Source organism: Mercurialis annua, linkage group LG5, assembly GCF_937616625.2.
Source record: "Mercurialis annua linkage group LG5, ddMerAnnu1.2, whole genome shotgun sequence".
Taxonomy (NCBI): Eukaryota; Viridiplantae; Streptophyta; class Magnoliopsida; order Malpighiales; family Euphorbiaceae; genus Mercurialis; species Mercurialis annua.
Window position 1 is genome coordinate 3,373,840 of NC_065574.1, and position 16,166 is coordinate 3,390,005.

Below are 16,166 nucleotides of genomic sequence, written 5' to 3' on the forward strand. Positions count from 1 at the left end.
TGCGCCGTATAACGTTCACGAATTCATTAAAACGACAAAGCCAAAAGCCAAACTTTGCCTTTCTTTTCTTCTTCTCTTCCGTTATAACATGCCGCCTTTACACATTCAAATCCCAATGAACGACATACCGTATATGCTAGCTTCATTTAATTACTAAATTATCCTTTAGTTCACTAAAATTAGAAATGTTTATTCAGTCATAGGTTTAAAAAAAACAGAGCAACTTTTGTTATAGATTATCAGTTGAACAAATTTATAAATGACTAAATTAATTAAAATAATAAATTTTAATAGAAGGTTATTGTGTAATCTTGTCTTGTCACCTTTCTAATCAGTGGTTAATTATTAATATTAGCTGTTAATAATAAATGGTAAATTAGCTGAACCGTTAGTTCATGTTGCACTAAAATTCAAAACTGAAACCTTAAAAATGCATCCAGAATACTTAGCCAATGATTCACCGACTTATAGATTGATAATTCGATTTATATTTTTTTTTGACTAAAAATTCAGTATATGATATGCAAATTATAAACATAAGATATATTAACACCTCTATATCTAATAATAGTAGTAATTATTTAATATTTAATATTATATTTTATAAGATATTGATGTTAAAATTATGACTATTAAAAATAAATTTAATTAGTTACTATTTTTTTTATTAAAATTAAAAAATATTTAAATTTAAAACTTAATTTTGACTATAATATAAAACCTATTCGATGATCTCTTTTCCACAATTAATAAGCTTGCATCAATTTTAAATGTCTTAAGTTATATACTATGTAATTTAAAAATTAATTAATTTGATAAACATTTTTTTATAAAAACAATTTGAATCAACTAAATTAGATTAATTATAAACTAAATATAATTATCATGAATAATTTTTGATAATTTTAATATTAATAATAACTTTATATACAATTTCTGAATAAACAAGGGCACATTAGTAATTAATCAAAAAATATAAGCGTAATTTAAGTGTAACATAAAGGTTAAAAGAGGAAACACAAAAGTCCATCTACCCGGCGCGAGTTTTAAAAGCAAATATCTGCAGATTGATAGTTTGAGAACACGTACCACACCAATAGTAACCTACTCTACTTATTCTAACTGTACATGGCGCGTGGTTCACTATACTCCTAATTTAATTAAAAATCACACTTTTTTTTATTACTTGATTTTTTTAAATTAAAAAAATCTTTTTTAAGCTTTAAAAACCAGACAGACAGAGCTAGTAAGTAAGAGAGAGAGACACAGACACATTTGAATTCATTATTTTAAGTTAAGAAGAAGAAGAAGAAGATGATAAGTTAAAGAACATGAAAATTATTTATTTGTTTCATTCGTTTTGATTTCTTGATTTTGTTCTCATTCGTAAGTTTTTCATTTTCGCGCCTTCTTTAATTTCTTCATCTTCAAAATCATAGCGATTTTTTAGTTTCTTGAATCTCTGTATATGTCCTCAAAACGCACCGTTTTTGCAAATTTCAACGCTCATGAGCGTTTTCTTTGGTTCTTGTTTGAAGTAAAAGTTTTGCAGTTTTGAGTTTTCAACTTTTAATAAAGATTTTGGATCTCACAGTGTTTGTTTTGGATTATTTCATATTTTTTTATTAAATTTAAAAAATTATTTTCAGTAATTTCTGCCATCAAATGAGCTGTTTCCGATTCCGCTTCGAAAATGTGTCGGACACTTGATGTTTTAGACACGAAACTTACATAATTTTTTTTTAAATAACACTGTTTCTCCTTGTCCATGTCGTTTTTCTTGATTTTATAATTGTTGCATTTTCTGAGCATTTGATTCTGATATTTTGTTTTGTTTAAAATGTGCAGGATTTGAAGGACAATAAGCTCAATTTTGTGGCTGTTTTTAATAGAAAAAAAGGAAGATTCCTTAGTCAAATCCATCAGCACAGTAAGATGAAATTTGATGGTGTTAATTATATAAGGTGAATAATATCATATTTGGAAGGTATCTAATTGGACAAAGATACTCTTAAGGAGAAGAGAATCTATTCCTTTCTCAGCATTATTTGTTCACCTGGGATCCCAAAAACAAAATTCTAACTGTTTAATTCTCAGTTTTCACTGTTGTTTTACACTGATTTGAAGTGGCTCAAAAAGCAATGCTGTAAGCTTGTGTGGCAGATTCTGAGGGTTCTCACAAATTTGGTGGTGTGTTTGTATTTTTGTCTTTTTACAATTTGCCTGTTAGTGTTTTGTGGATTCTTGCTTTAATAGCAGTGTTAGTTGAAGAAGTAGTTTTTTTGTTGCTTTATTTGTCAAATTTGTGAGCTTTTTGGTATTTGGATTCTGAAAATTTGTTGTTACCATTTGTGGATTAAGAGGAAGAGAGGAAAAAGTAGGACACCTTGTGAACTGGGTTTGTTTGTTTCCTTGGTGAAATTGGTATTGTCAATGGAGGTGTCTCTTCTTTATTGTGACTGAAGGGTATCATTTCTTTGTCGGTGGTACATGTTTTTGAATCCAACATGGTGGGGCAGACCAATAATGCAATAATATATTTGTGCTTTTTGACAATTTGATCTACTGTGAGGAACTTGGAGGAATTGTATGCAAGTTTGTGGCTGTGGTGATAATAATGAGTAGAGAACAGAAGCGAGGGGGAAAGCAAGAGAAAGGCGGATCGGATGCCGCCGAGAAGGTTGTAGTTGCTGTTAAGGCGTCTAAGGAGATTCCTAAGACTGCCTTGGTGTGGGCTTTGACTCATGTTGTTCAGGCTGGTGACTGTATTACTCTGCTTGTTGTTGTCCCTTCTCATAGTCCAGGTACTTTCTGGTCTGCTCTGGTTAAGTTTTGTTATTTTTCTTTTCAAATTTTGAATGATGATAAGTGTTGATTAGGATCTTCCATATTCTGACTTTTTAAGTTTTGTTACAATATCACTTTTGCTTTATTCCTTTTAGTTACTTAAAAAGAGGATAGTAAATGGCTATATGGCTATAAGTTCTGTATTCTAATCTTTTATTTTAGAATATTCACGATAGAAGGATTATTTTTCTCTATCAATTTTTTTCTGGTCATCTACCTTAGAAATTATCTAGTCTTTGATTATTTCCTTCTTATTATAATATGGTTTTTTGGTACTTTTGAAGTGGGCAAATATGATACTGAAATTTACTTGTTTCCATGATCTTAAGGTCGAAAATTGTGGGGCTTCCCAAGATTTGCAGGGGACTGTGCCAGTGGTCACCGGAAGTCTCACTCAGGAGCAACTTCAGAGCAGAGGTTTGATATAACTGATTCTTGTTCTCAGATGATCCTTCAGCTCCATGATGTTTATGATCCAAACAAGGTAAATTTGTCACTTGGTATCTTACTTTATCATCAATATCGTAAGTACTTATCCTGTTTGATCTCTTGGTTTATTTTGCAGATCAATGTAAAGATTAAAATTGTTTCTGGATCACCTCTTGGGTCAGTGGCTGCCGAGGCCAAGAAAGTGCAGGCCAATTGGGTTGTATTAGACAAGTAATACTTTCACTGAGTTTTCTGTGGTTTTCTTCTTCTCTCCTTCATTATAAATTAAAACTAGAACACATTCAAATTTTGAGTTTTGCATCCAATCTTTATCAGCACTCATATCATGCTTATACTTCCAATTCAAGCATTTTCATTCCGTTCATGTTGAATGGTTGTGCAGACAGCTGAAGCATGAAGAAAAACTTTGCATGGAAGAATTGCAGTGTAACATAGTTGTTATGAAACGCTCTCAGCCGAAGGTTCTTCGCTTAAATTTGGTTGGGACATCCAAGCAAGCTGAAAGTGCTATCCCTTCAGCTTCTGAACTAGATGAAGCTCCCGGAAAGCATACCAAGAGCAAAAATGATTCGTCAGATTCTATCCGAGGACCAGTTGTGACTCCAACAAGTAGTCCAGAGCTAGGGACACCATTTACTGCTACTGAAGCTGGAACATCATCTGTGTCTAGTGATCCTGGAACTTCTCCATTTTTTATATCAGAAACAAATATAGACTTGAAGAAAGATGTATCATTAATTATCAAAGAACACAGGGACGTTGATGAGTCTAGTTCTGACAGTGATAGTGAACATTTGTCTACAGCTTCAGCAAGTATGAGGTTCGAACCATGGATAGGAGAAATCCTCAGTTCTCATATTCAGTCTTCACGGCATATGGAAGAAGGCGCTCAAAGACCCTGTGCAGCTCAGGCATCAACAACTAAAGCTTTGCTAGAGAAATTCTCAAAACTTGATAGACAATCCGGATATGGAATGTCCAACTATCGGACTGACTCAGACTTGAGTGGAACTGTGAGAGAAGCAGTATCATTGTCCAGAAATGCACCTCCCGGTCCCCCTCCTTTGTGTTCAATATGTCAACATAAGGCACCTGTTTTTGGCAAACCACCAAGGTGGTTCAGCTATTCTGAGTTGGAACTTGCAACTGGTGGATTCTCACAAGCTAATTTCCTGGCCGAGGGTGGTTTTGGATCTGTTCACAGAGGTGTACTACCAGATGGCCAGGCAGTTGCTGTCAAGCAACACAAGCTGGCTAGTTCACAAGGGGATCTTGAATTTTGCTCTGAAGTAGAAGTCCTAAGCTGTGCTCAACATAGGAATGTTGTTATGTTGATTGGGTTCTGTATTGAGGACAAAAGAAGATTGTTGGTGTATGAATACATATGCAATGGATCATTGGACATTCATCTATATGGTAATTTCCTTTTGACCCTCTACGAATTTTAGTGCTGTTATTAACTGATTTTTTTGTCTGGTGTTCATTTTTACTGTCATAAGGACTATCAAAACAACGTTACTTGCACTTTAAAGTGCTCTTGCTGCTAAACATGGTTGTGTATTTATGTAGAATGTTTAATATGTTTCAGGACGTCATCGGGAGCCCTTAGAGTGGTCTGCTCGCCAGAAAATTGCTGTTGGGGCTGCTCGAGGATTGCGCTATCTTCATGAAGAATGCAGAGTCGGTTGCATTGTCCACCGTGACATGCGCCCTAACAATATCCTCATTACCCATGATTTTGAACCACTGGTATGAGAATTTCATTGCATCTAGGGCTTAATTTATTTTCTTGAAATATTAAATTCTAAGCCTCCTTGGTGTGCATGCTTGCATCAGTCTATTCGAGTGTTCTCCACTTGAAAAATGTTTTGGGTGTCTCTAGTTTTTTAATATGGCTATTAAATGTTTTGGTCTTTCCATCCCCTCATGATACGGTGTTGCCATTCTCCTATTCAGGATCTATGAGAACCTGTGTTGTTAGAAATTTGATAATGTGAGTGTTGGGTTGCATGAATTGGGTTCTGGACTTTCTAACTCCTTGTGTTTTGTGTATATTTTGTTAGGTTGGGGATTTTGGCCTGGCCAGATGGCAACCTGATGGAGACCTTGGTGTTGAAACAAGAGTCATTGGAACATTTGGGTATTTTTCTTGGGTTGATACTTATGCTTTTAAATGTTACCTATGGTGTACAATTGCTAACTCCAGTCACAAATTCTTAATCTCCTTCAGGTATTTGGCTCCAGAATATGCTCAAAGTGGTCAAATAACAGAAAAGGCTGATGTTTATTCCTTTGGAGTTGTATTGGTTGAGCTTGTTACAGGAAGAAAAGCAGTGGATCTTAATAGGCCAAAGGGGCAGCAATGTCTCACTGAATGGGTATGCTTTACGAATCTGTTTAGCAAATGCGGCTGTAGGTTTTTTAATTTCATCTTACTAATTCTCATTATCATCTTTCATTTGGAATAGGCGCGCCCTCTGTTGGAAGAATATGCCATTGATGAACTGATTGACCCACGAATAGGCAACAATTATTCAGAACAGGAGGTTTACTGCATGCTTCACGCGGCATCATTATGCATACGGCGGGATCCTCACTCTAGGCCCCGCATGTCACAGGTAATGAAAAGCATAAAGCATATAGTTAAATAGTTAACCTTGTCTTTCATGATATGAAATTATCTGACAATTAGATAAGAGGTTGTTATCAGTCTAATACAAAAATAAATGATTTTTTAATGGAGGCTTGTCGGGTCTTAAAGTTAAAATCTCTGAATGTCATATTGGACGGGGGATACCGGGGCGGGATCATATTTGATGAGGATGTCACATTTAAACATTTCCTTGACTAATTTATGGGCCAATTTATGCATTTTGCCTTTGCTTCACATGTAAAACATATTAGCATATTGAACATTAAAATCGAAGCTTAAGCTCAGCCTTAACGTGCTTGTTTTCTTCCTCCGGGAAAAGGTTCTCCGTATACTAGAAGGTGACATGCTCATGGACATGAACTATTCATCAACACCTGGGTATGATGTTGGAAACCGGAGCGGAAGGATTTGGGCAGAGCAGCAGCACCAACATCAATATAGTGGCCCGCTGTCAAATGAAGCATCGGAAGGGCTCAGTAAGCTCTCTGTAGACACACTAAGGCCAGCTTTCTGGGAAAGAGACAAGGCCAGAAGGATTTCATGTGAAGATGATTTGTAAAGTGTCAATCAGATCGGCAATCAGCGATGAGCACTTTAAATGGTATGCAAAATATATATATCCCACGCCTTCTTTTGCATTCAACATTTGTAATTTTTTTTTTGCCTAAAATAGTTTGGTTAAAGCCATCTAGATTTTTGTTTGTATAGTAGAAGGGGAAATTAGGGTTAATAGCAGTATTATGTAATTCTTTTGGTAAATGATAGAAACTGGTATTGAGTACCGGTCACGGTATTAGTGAAAATTCAATTTTTCCATTTAAATCAAGGCCTAATGAACCAAAAAAATCAAACCTTTAGCTTCATTCTAATCAAACCTTTGAAAGTCTCAATTATAGTCAACATTGCATTATATGGCTTTATATAGCTAATGAATCAGTAAAATTTAAACCGAATATCGGGACTTTATAAAAGTTTGGTTAGCGAATTTTTTTGCTAAAGGTTTGATTTTTTCGTGTCATTTGGCCTTAAATCAATGAAGAAGCTTTATCCTTTCAGGAATATGTGCTCAAATTGTAAGATCCAAATTTTACTATATTTGAATTTGAATTCTGACATAGGATCAAATAGCAGACAAACTAATTATCTGAGTTCTGTCTTATTTTAAGGAAGCAAACAAAATGAATCCTGAAAGCAATAAATTAGGGTTTCAGTGCAGAAATTAAAATTTGAATTTCAAATTTTCCAAGCAGTGAATTTGATAATGACAGGTTTCTTGGGGATGAAGCTTTAATTGTGATTTGGCTGTTGCTGCCATAACTTGTGTGATATTATTATTGTTATTAAGAGATGCAAGTGGGTTGCAATGCTGTCTCATCTGGTTTCTTTGGTTAGGATTTTCAGAAAATTGAATTGCTTTAAAGTTGACCTTGACCTGTCATGGGGTAGTCATGCTACTACTTAAAACCAGAGCTGCAATGCCATAAATTATGGATATTTTTATGTGTATTTTAGTTGCTGATTTTGCAACATTCCAAGGATTTTTAAAAAATAGGTAACCAATTTCAATCAGGAAAATATGCTTATTACAATCTAATTGAAAATCAAGATTTTATTCTGAATAGGAATGAGTGAACTAGTTATGAAACAAAATGTGTTAGAACTTAGAACCACTTTCATTCTGTTGAAGCTGAATTCGCACATATTATCCATAAACGGTGTTCATACCGGTGTTTGGAAATGGATAAATATTCATTCCGGTATCTAGAATTGTGTGTTAGGGTCAATTAATTCACATCTAACAAGTCTAATCGATCATTATTTTTAAGTCAATTAATTCTCAAATTATACAAAATGAACAAGTTCAGAACTTCTATGATCTAATTTGAGAGTAAATTGATCTAAAATAGAGAGTATCACCTCTAATTGACCAAAAAATAGATAAATATTGTCTTTAATTGATTAGAATGATTTAAGTGTGAGTTAATTAATTTCATTGCACAAATTTGGGAACCTCAATGGCCCTTTATTCTCAAAATAAAACAGCCATCTGCATACTAATCTAAGAAATACTTTAATCTGATAATCATTATTACCATAAATCAAGAATACAAATGCAGCTGAAGTCTATATTATACTTTATAAAATCCATACATCAACCTTGAGGAAGAAGGATTACAGACTAAGAAAACAGTCTGCTCGTAAAATACGATTGAGGGGATTCAGACCATACTGAGTGAGCTAATCATTTAAATCAATAAAAAGTATCCATGATATCCTCCTGTATGATTCAGCGGGTTTCTTTCCTTTCTCCGGTAAATTGACATGAGCACGTAACCACGCACCACAGCAATGGACACAAACAATTTAAACACTTTGCAGCTTTAGATAGTTGAGTGTTTTTGGCTCGTTCTTCAACTAAAACTGAAGCATATGTAACAGACCTACCTATGCATGAGAGTATCTTCGCCTAAATCCGCATCAAAGGTTTTACGGCCAGAATATAGAATTGTCGCCTCACAGCTCACCCACTGCTGCTATGGCTTCCTCATTTTAGACCTCGCATATCTGGAACGCAACAGTTAAATCTAGCATTTGGTATCATGATCATTTATAACTATAATAATAGGCCTGAAAGGAGGGCTAAAAATAAATACTCTATATGCATGCCGCCTCGGTCTGATGAAGGTAATGAAGTTCCTTGTAGATCCTCCAAGGCTCTTGTAGCTTGTTCAACTTCCTGTCAGGGAGGAGAGTATAAGGTATGAAGGTGCACTCGTACCTTTCACAGTTTAATGAATTTTCAGCCACTAATTAGAACATCCACAGGATGGTTTTAGTCTTTTAGATATATGCAATACGAAAATCCTTGTCTCTTAAGAATGAAGCCATTGATGCGGTGGATTATCCGTCGCTTAAAATAAAATGATGGAATAACCCTATCTAATTCACTACATCATTAAAATGTTAAAGTACTTTGTGGATATACTAAAACCAAAGACCTAGTAGGTGATAATTTCAATATCCTTGCTAAAGCAGTTCAACAAAACCCGCTGCAGGGTGCTGATGGATTGGGCATTTGTCTTAGAAGTAGCAATGGTATTCCTAGAATTAGGCCATATGCATAACGAAACTTGAGCAAACGTAAATAAGAATACATTTGCCATTTTAATGTAGCTATATCGAGTTGTTTTATGACTGTGAAGTCTGCAGTACTAAGGTGGTAGTTGATGCAATGTCTTTACTTGCCAGTAATTATAGTACCTCAAAATCAGCAAAGGCAACAGGCATTCCACCTTTAGCACGCACTTTGAGAAAGTTAAATCCAGGATATCTGGAACCAAAGAAGTTTAAGCCATCAAATTGCCTACTGACAATTAACTAGATCATCAACATAATAGAAATGCGGAGTAGAGGAGATTAAAAATCCCACTCTGATGTGAAAAACAGTTTAAGAAACAAAAAACAGAGCACCGACATTAACTATAACTTACTGTGAGAGAGTGTGTCTTAGTTCATCTTCAGTGCAATTTGGACCTAAATTTGCAATGAACAAAGTGGAACAAGGCTGAACGCCTCCTTGTACAGTCTTCTCCAACAGATCCTGTTTCATATCCATTCCCCAAGATAAAGAATCAAGATATGCTTTCATGGAGTCAAATGAGCACCGTACAAACAAGGAAGAGCTGAGAATTATGAAAGAATCATTAACAGAACAAGACTTCAATATCTGTAAGCTGTCAACGACATATGACTCTAGTTTTATTGCTCCCCAAGTACAATTTTAGTTTGAACTGTCTGACAACGACATTTCAAGTTTGGTCCTAATCTTATAGAGCCGAAGAACATCCAGTATAACTATATCACCACTAATTTAAGAGCATATTTCGGGATGCATCAAGGATGATGAAAATGTGATAAACACCAATCTTACATTCGAAAAATGAATATTAGATTCCCGCCTCTCGATAGTGAACAAGTTTGACAAAAAGAAATGGAACAGGAGGCAAAAAACAGCACTGGTATTGTATAGTGCACCATTCAGCAATCATTGTAACAGGCATCTAAGAAAGAGACTTTAACACATGCTATGTTCACTTACATTTGCAACTACCAGAGCATTGTCCGGATCACCTTCTGGCTCGCTACATTTTAGGAAAAAACAAAGACTTAGGTAAACAGAATAAGTTGCAGTAAATTGATTAATCATTGTTCATCACAGTAGATTAGATATCAAGTAGTTCAAGCTTTCAAAAGGCTTCAATAAACCATAGAAAAAGCCACAAGTACCACCAACCTCTTTACATTCGCTGAATCACCCTGGTCGGCAGAATCAATATTATCTGTTGGGGTTGCAGTTGCAAGCGCTTCATCAGAGTCACTTCCTCCTAGATACGAAGAAATGAAACAACTTAATAACCAAGCCATAACATCATGCACATAGAACTTCGGACTGAACTCAACCTCGCTTGAATTATTTACAAATGCGCACACATTAAAAATTTACCATCATCAGTTGATGTTTCTCGAGCATTATACGCCTGTCGAGTTCTATTATCAATAACAACATATGGTCCGCTCCCTATGCACAAAAGAACGATCATCTAATCAATCCATCTTATTGTTATAAAAATATATCCATCGTATACCTAACATCCAAATGATCATATATCAATTTATTGGCAAAATGCACCAAAAGAAAAACGAAATTTACCAGGTTTGTGTTTTCGTCTGGAGTTTGATCTGGCAAGCTCTATATGAAGAGTTGATCCAGACTGAGGATCAAATTTTACTCCCTACAGATTAAAAAATATCTTAAATTTATTTTCAAAAAAAAAAACTAATCAAACATATTAGCATATGATCATAATAAATTAATAAAACACGATTCAATTACTACATACACTACTATTTAATCAACAAGAAAATTTAATTTTCAAATTTAAATTAATTAGAAAATTAATGAATAAGAATAAAATAAGAATCTCACATTTAAAGAGTGCATAGCTGCAATTGCTGATTGGTGATTTAAAAAGGTAGCAAATGCAACAACCTGAAAATTCTCAAACAAACACCAGCAACAAATAGTAAACCTAAAAGAAAAAGAAAGAAATTCATAATTTTCTCGGGAAACAAACAGAAAGATAATTAATCGACCTGGTTACCGCGACCGGTGTACTTGAGCTGGCAAGAGTCGAAGCCAGAGCGGCGACGAAAGAGATTGTGTATTTCACGAGGCTTGACGTCGTCGGGAAGACCGGACACGAAGAGCGTATTTATTCCGTTTCCGATCCACTCCGCCGCGGGTGCAGCTGGTGGTGGTTGCTGTAGAGTGTAGTATGGATCGTAGGGCTGATGAAGATGATGATGCGCCATTTGTTCAGCTTTTAGTCGCTGATAAGTCCTCTCTGATCGGAACTTACACGCCGGTGACGGTTATGTTGGTTGAGCAGGCTTTATCTTAGAAGGTTGCTCTTCTCAAAATCGGGTACCCGTAAACCCGAATTCTTTGGGCCGGGCCATACTGGCTAAAGTAGGTAATTACATTCAATTTAAAAGGAACAAAGGGTCAACTTGGTCCTCGAACTTATGTCTCGAAATCAAATAGGTATATTTAACTTTAAGTCAAATGGATCACATTATTCAGTTAGGTCCTTGAATTTGTGTTTCGGAAGTTAAATAAGTTCGCGTTTAAGTATACAGTTTTAGAATTATTGAACCTAAATTAAGAGAGTTTGAGGACCTAAGTGACTGAGAAGATGAAAATTAATTTACTTGATCCAAAAATATAAATTTAAAAATTTAATTAAGTTAAAAAAGTTAAAATATACTTATTTGATTTTGGAATATAAATTTAAAGGTCCAATCGACATTATTGATTTCAAACAATAGCTTTATTATGTCATTTTTAGGAAAATCTAACTTACAATTTTTAGACTGAAATACAACAATTTTATCAATTAGAGCAAGATATTATTATGCATGTTAATTGGTTGTTGTATTTATTTAAATGTTGCATAATTGTAAATTCTATCAAAGAATAACAAAAATATTCTTGCTTCAACATATGACTATGGAAGACATAAATATAATTGGCTTTTCAATATTTCATTTTTCAATCTATTTTTCAATTTGTATTATACTTGTTTATATAAATTGGAATAAAAAAAAAGGTCAATGTCATAAAAATTCACCAACTTTACACGTTTTCTCATATTAATCACGTAGTTTAAATTTTCTCATTTTCATGCACGAACTACCACTTTTTCTCAAATTCATGCACGGTGCTGAGGTGTCACAACTCCATTGGTGTAATTCGATGAGGTGGAGGTCATTTTACACCAATGAATGAATGTCACCTCAACACCGTGCATGAATTTGGGAAAAAGTGGTAGTTTGTGCATGAAAATGAAAAAATTTAAATTGCGTGATTAAAATGATAAAACGTGTAAAGTTCATGATTTTTTTTGACATTAACCCTAAAAAAAATCCAAATAGGTCTTTAACGTTTGAAATTGATAAATATATATATATATATATATATATATATATATATATATATATATATATATATATATATATATATATATATATTAGAGCAATGTGATAAATATGAAAATATATTTTATAAAAAAGTTCACTATAATTTAAATAAATGAGTATAATTAAAATTGAAAATGAAAAAATAGATTAAAATTAATGGTTTTTCGAAAAAAGACGAGCTATTTTTTATGATGGAGTTCAATAATTAATAAGACCTACCAACAAATAAATTTTCTATAGCTATTATGTAAGCAGTGAATTGATGATACTATTGAGATGTTGTAGTAGTTGTAATTATTTGATTACCACTATGAGATGGTTAGTTTTATCATTAGAATCATAATAGATACATTTGCTTTATCAGTTTTTTTATGGATTAGATAGAAAGGTTTTAGTTACATGCCAGTGGTGGTCCTAAATTTTGTATATATAAGTAAACAAATTAACAAAAAATAATAAAATAATTAAGTTTAAAGACCGTTTAAATTCAAACATTAATTTATTATAAATGTGACATGACAAAATACTTATATGAGATAAACTCTCGTAATAAACACTTCAAATTTTTTATTCATTTTTATATATAATAAAATAGTGAATAATTAAAATCTATTAGCATTCATATTTTAAAGGTATGATGTGTTTGATGTAGTCCAACTAAACACCGACCTGTCACGTAGATTAATTTTATATGCGGAGTAAAATTGATATAATTATAATAAATTTTAAAATTGAAATATAATTATAAAAATTTAAAAAATTGATTGTAATTGATATTAAACGGAAATGTTTGGATTATATAAGTTATACGTCTTATAAAATTAATACATTAAATATAATGAATTTAGTAAATATGCATACAAAGTTTATACAACATAAATAACTAAATTATAAATACATCAATATTATTTTTAAAATTAAATTACTATCATGCTGTGCTAAAGTTTTTGGTATATGCTAGAGTAAAATGTGACGTGAATAGCTTTCTTATAAAGTATGGAGAGCCAATAATCTTGGAAATTATTAGATTTAAAAAAATAAAAAAAATGGAAATGAAAACCACATAAGAATCAATTATACCAGCAAAGCAACATAATCATATATGACAGATGTATCAGTATCAGTAGACAGTATAATTATAATTTTTATATTAATTTTTTTATTCAACCGACTAGATTTACCTTCAATTAATATACCATCATTTAATAATTGCCGATATACCATTATTTAATAATTGCCAAAGTGAGTAAAATTATATTCGGAGGCGGAACTATCCTTATGTTAAGGTAGGTTTCAGCTTCAGTTTAATAAAAAATTTGTAAAAATAAAAGTAGGTTTGTAGTGAATTCAAGAAAGTTAAGTTTGAATTACTGGAAATCATAAATAAATTAAAGTTTTTTTTTCTGAAAACTAGATAAATCGAAAATTAAGTTTAAACTGATAAAAATCTGAATCTGCCACAGTTTATATTTATGATATTCAATTTGAAATACAATTGAAATAACATTTTTAAAACCGAGAAATTTTTAAATAGATCTAGTCTATCATGTCATCCGTACATTAAACCACTCACAATACAACACCTCAATAAAATAATGACAATATCGTAATAATTGTCTAATAATGTATTCAAATTTTAATTGTGATATTAAGATGTTGTCATTATTTTAAAGGTTAACGTTATAAAAATTCACCAACTTTACACGTTTTCTCATTTTAATCACGCAGTTTAAATTTTCTCATTTTCATACACGAACTATCATTTTTTTCTCAAATTCATGCACGGTGCTGAGATTCACGACTCCATTGGTGTAATTCGCTGAAGTGGAGGTCATTTTACACCAATAAATGAACCGCCTCAGCACCGTGCATGAATTTGAGAAAAAATGATAATTCGTGCATGAAAATGAGAAAATTAAAACTGCGTGATTAAAATGAGAAAACATACAAAGTTCGTGATTTTTTTTGACATTAACCCTTATTTTAAAGAGGTGTTGTATTGTTAAGGCCAAATGTCGTAAAAAGGCCAAACCTTTCATAAAAGTTTCACAAAAGTCCTCACCTTTCAATTTTGTCGATTTTGGCCAAAAATAAATTATTTGGTTTCAATTGTGGCCAACTCTCAATTTGATTTCAATTTGCCTATGTGATGCATATGTGGCGCCTATGTGGCATGCCAAATATTGAAAGGTCGGGACTTTTGTGAAACCAAATAATTCATTTTTGGCCAAAATCGACAAAATTGAAAGGTCAGGACTTTTGTGAAACCAAATAATCAGTTTTTGGCCAAAATCGACAAAATTAAAAAGTCAGGACTTTTGCGAAACTTTTATAAAAGGTTTGGCCTTTTTACAACATTTATTGTTAATGACTTAGTCTATCTAAATTTTTTTTCCATGAATAAGGTGATAGATTTGGTCAACGTAAAATTTCTCCTCTAAACCCTATTATAATTGGTAAATTGAAAAACTTAATTAGACATCTTAAAAGAGATTTGCAATAAAGTAAATCTAAAAAACAGGATCAAATAAAACAATTTGGGTAGAGATTTTTCATAACTTTAAATAATACTTACATCAAATTCACAAAACAATACAACAAAAGATAAAATAACAAATTGGAAAATCTAAAAACAATAACATCAATTAATCAAAAACAAACATACCAAACCATAAAATTAAGGATCAATCACACATAATAAATTAATAATCAATCAAGAAGAAGAAGAAGAAGGAACAGAACCATGGCCAAGAAGAACATGAGCAGCAGAAGCAGCACTACTCAACAACCCAGTAGCCTCCTCCTCCTCATCCACCGCCAAGTCATCGGTCTTCCTAACAACCCCGTGAACCACCACAACCACGACGCCGATCAACAGCGACGACAAAACATTCAAAGTGACACCACTCAATATCAAGAACCCTACAGTCAAAACCGCAAGAACAATCATCACGACCCGATCATCAACCAATCTTCCAAGAACAACCAGCGGCTCATCTCGCATGAAATACAAGATTACCCAAGCTGCAGCCATCACTACGAACACGATCATTGAAATCGGGTGGTATAGAAGGCTCAAGAACAAGATTACCAAGACGATGATCGCGTAGTTCATGCGGAAATAAACGGTGTTCGTCTTCATTCGAGTGAGTGATTCTTGGAATGTTTTGGGGAGATTGAAGGAGTGGTAGTTGAACATTTGTTTCCATGATCTGCGAGTTGCGAGGCCTTCTTTGAGTCTTTGTTTGGCGCGGGAGGAGATGTAGTCGAGATTTGTGGAGGTTGAGGTTGGGATTGTGCCGTATTGGGTCATTGGGGAGGCGGAGGACGGTGGCCGGAGATGGAGGTGGGTGGTGGATGAGGGTTTTTCTTGAGGTTTGACCTTTTAGGTGTGGAATTATGGATGATAAGGGAAGGCTATGGACAAGTGGATTTTTATATATAAAAATAAATTATGAAAAGATTGTGTGAAATGTTTTATTTGAATATTCGAGTAGAAGATCGTTTTTTTTTTTTTTTTTTTATGTTTACAAAGTTGTGAATCGAGATTTGTTATTGGGATTGTCAATTATAATACTTTTTTAATATTTTGGATGGTGCTAAAAAAAGGGTTTTTTACACAAATCCCTCAAAAGTGCTATAGTGTTTCACTTTTCCCTCACCATTTTGATTTTGG

At 33.3% G+C, this 16,166-nt stretch overlaps 3 protein-coding genes across 4 annotated transcripts; 1 reads left to right on the forward strand and 2 right to left on the reverse strand.

Moving 5' to 3' along the window:
- The first annotated feature begins 1,158 nt into the window (after positions 1–1,158).
- On the forward strand, positions 1,159–6,753 carry LOC126681030 (inactive protein kinase SELMODRAFT_444075-like). Of its 2 annotated transcripts, none has more exons than XM_050376396.2 (10): positions 1,159–1,386; positions 1,849–2,804; positions 3,177–3,331; positions 3,413–3,507; positions 3,680–4,713; positions 4,886–5,046; positions 5,361–5,437; positions 5,528–5,675; positions 5,766–5,915; positions 6,270–6,753. In XM_050376396.2, the coding sequence occupies exons 2-10, from the start codon at positions 2,618–2,620 to the stop codon at positions 6,507–6,509; spliced, it is 2,247 nt and encodes a 748-aa protein (XP_050232353.1). In that variant the 5' UTR covers positions 1,159–1,386; positions 1,849–2,617; the 3' UTR covers positions 6,510–6,753. The 2 variants fall into 2 exon arrangements, with proteins under 2 accessions (XP_050232353.1, XP_050232355.1); XM_050376398.2 differs by having other exon boundaries at positions 1,304–1,321.
- A 1,264-nt stretch (positions 6,754–8,017) lies between these two features.
- On the reverse strand, positions 8,018–11,412 carry LOC126681032 (protein WHI4). The gene is made up of 10 exons (XM_050376400.2): positions 11,105–11,412; positions 10,938–11,000; positions 10,662–10,743; positions 10,455–10,529; positions 10,245–10,335; positions 10,050–10,092; positions 9,442–9,551; positions 9,212–9,281; positions 8,605–8,687; positions 8,018–8,515 (listed from the first exon to the last, which is right to left on the reverse strand). The coding sequence occupies exons 1-10, from the start codon at positions 11,321–11,323 to the stop codon at positions 8,485–8,487; spliced, it is 867 nt and encodes a 288-aa protein (XP_050232357.1). The 5' UTR covers positions 11,324–11,412; the 3' UTR covers positions 8,018–8,484.
- A 3,703-nt stretch (positions 11,413–15,115) lies between these two features.
- LOC126681034 (PRA1 family protein F3-like) lies at positions 15,116–15,922 on the reverse strand. Its single transcript, XM_050376402.2, has one exon. It carries the CDS (start codon positions 15,801–15,803, stop codon positions 15,204–15,206), a length of 600 nt encoding a protein of 199 aa, XP_050232359.1. The 5' UTR covers positions 15,804–15,922; the 3' UTR covers positions 15,116–15,203.
- Between the last annotated feature and the right edge of the window lie 244 nt (positions 15,923–16,166).

Bases quoted from the DNA above. Each gene is read 5' to 3' on its own strand.
- LOC126681030 (XM_050376396.2), top strand. From the start codon at position 2,618: ATGAGTAGAGAACAGAAGCGAGGGGGAAAGCAAGAGAAAGGCGGATCG. The intron at 4,714-4,885 runs GTAATTTCCTTT...AATATGTTTCAG, and splicing joins ATTGGACATTCATCTATATG to GACGTCATCGGGAGCCCTTA. The intron at 5,438-5,527 runs GTATTTTTCTTG...AATCTCCTTCAG, and splicing joins AGAGTCATTGGAACATTTGG to GTATTTGGCTCCAGAATATG.
- LOC126681032 (XM_050376400.2), bottom strand. From the start codon at position 11,323: ATGGCGCATCATCATCTTCATCAGCCCTACGATCCATACTACACTCTA. The intron at 10,093-10,244 runs GTTGGTGGTACT...CCTAAAATGTAG, and splicing joins GATTCAGCGAATGTAAAGAG to CGAGCCAGAAGGTGATCCGG. The intron at 8,688-9,211 runs GTACTATAATTA...CCTCCCTGACAG, and splicing joins TTGCCTTTGCTGATTTTGAG to GAAGTTGAACAAGCTACAAG.
- LOC126681034 (XM_050376402.2), bottom strand. From the start codon at position 15,803: ATGACCCAATACGGCACAATCCCAACCTCAACCTCCACAAATCTCGAC.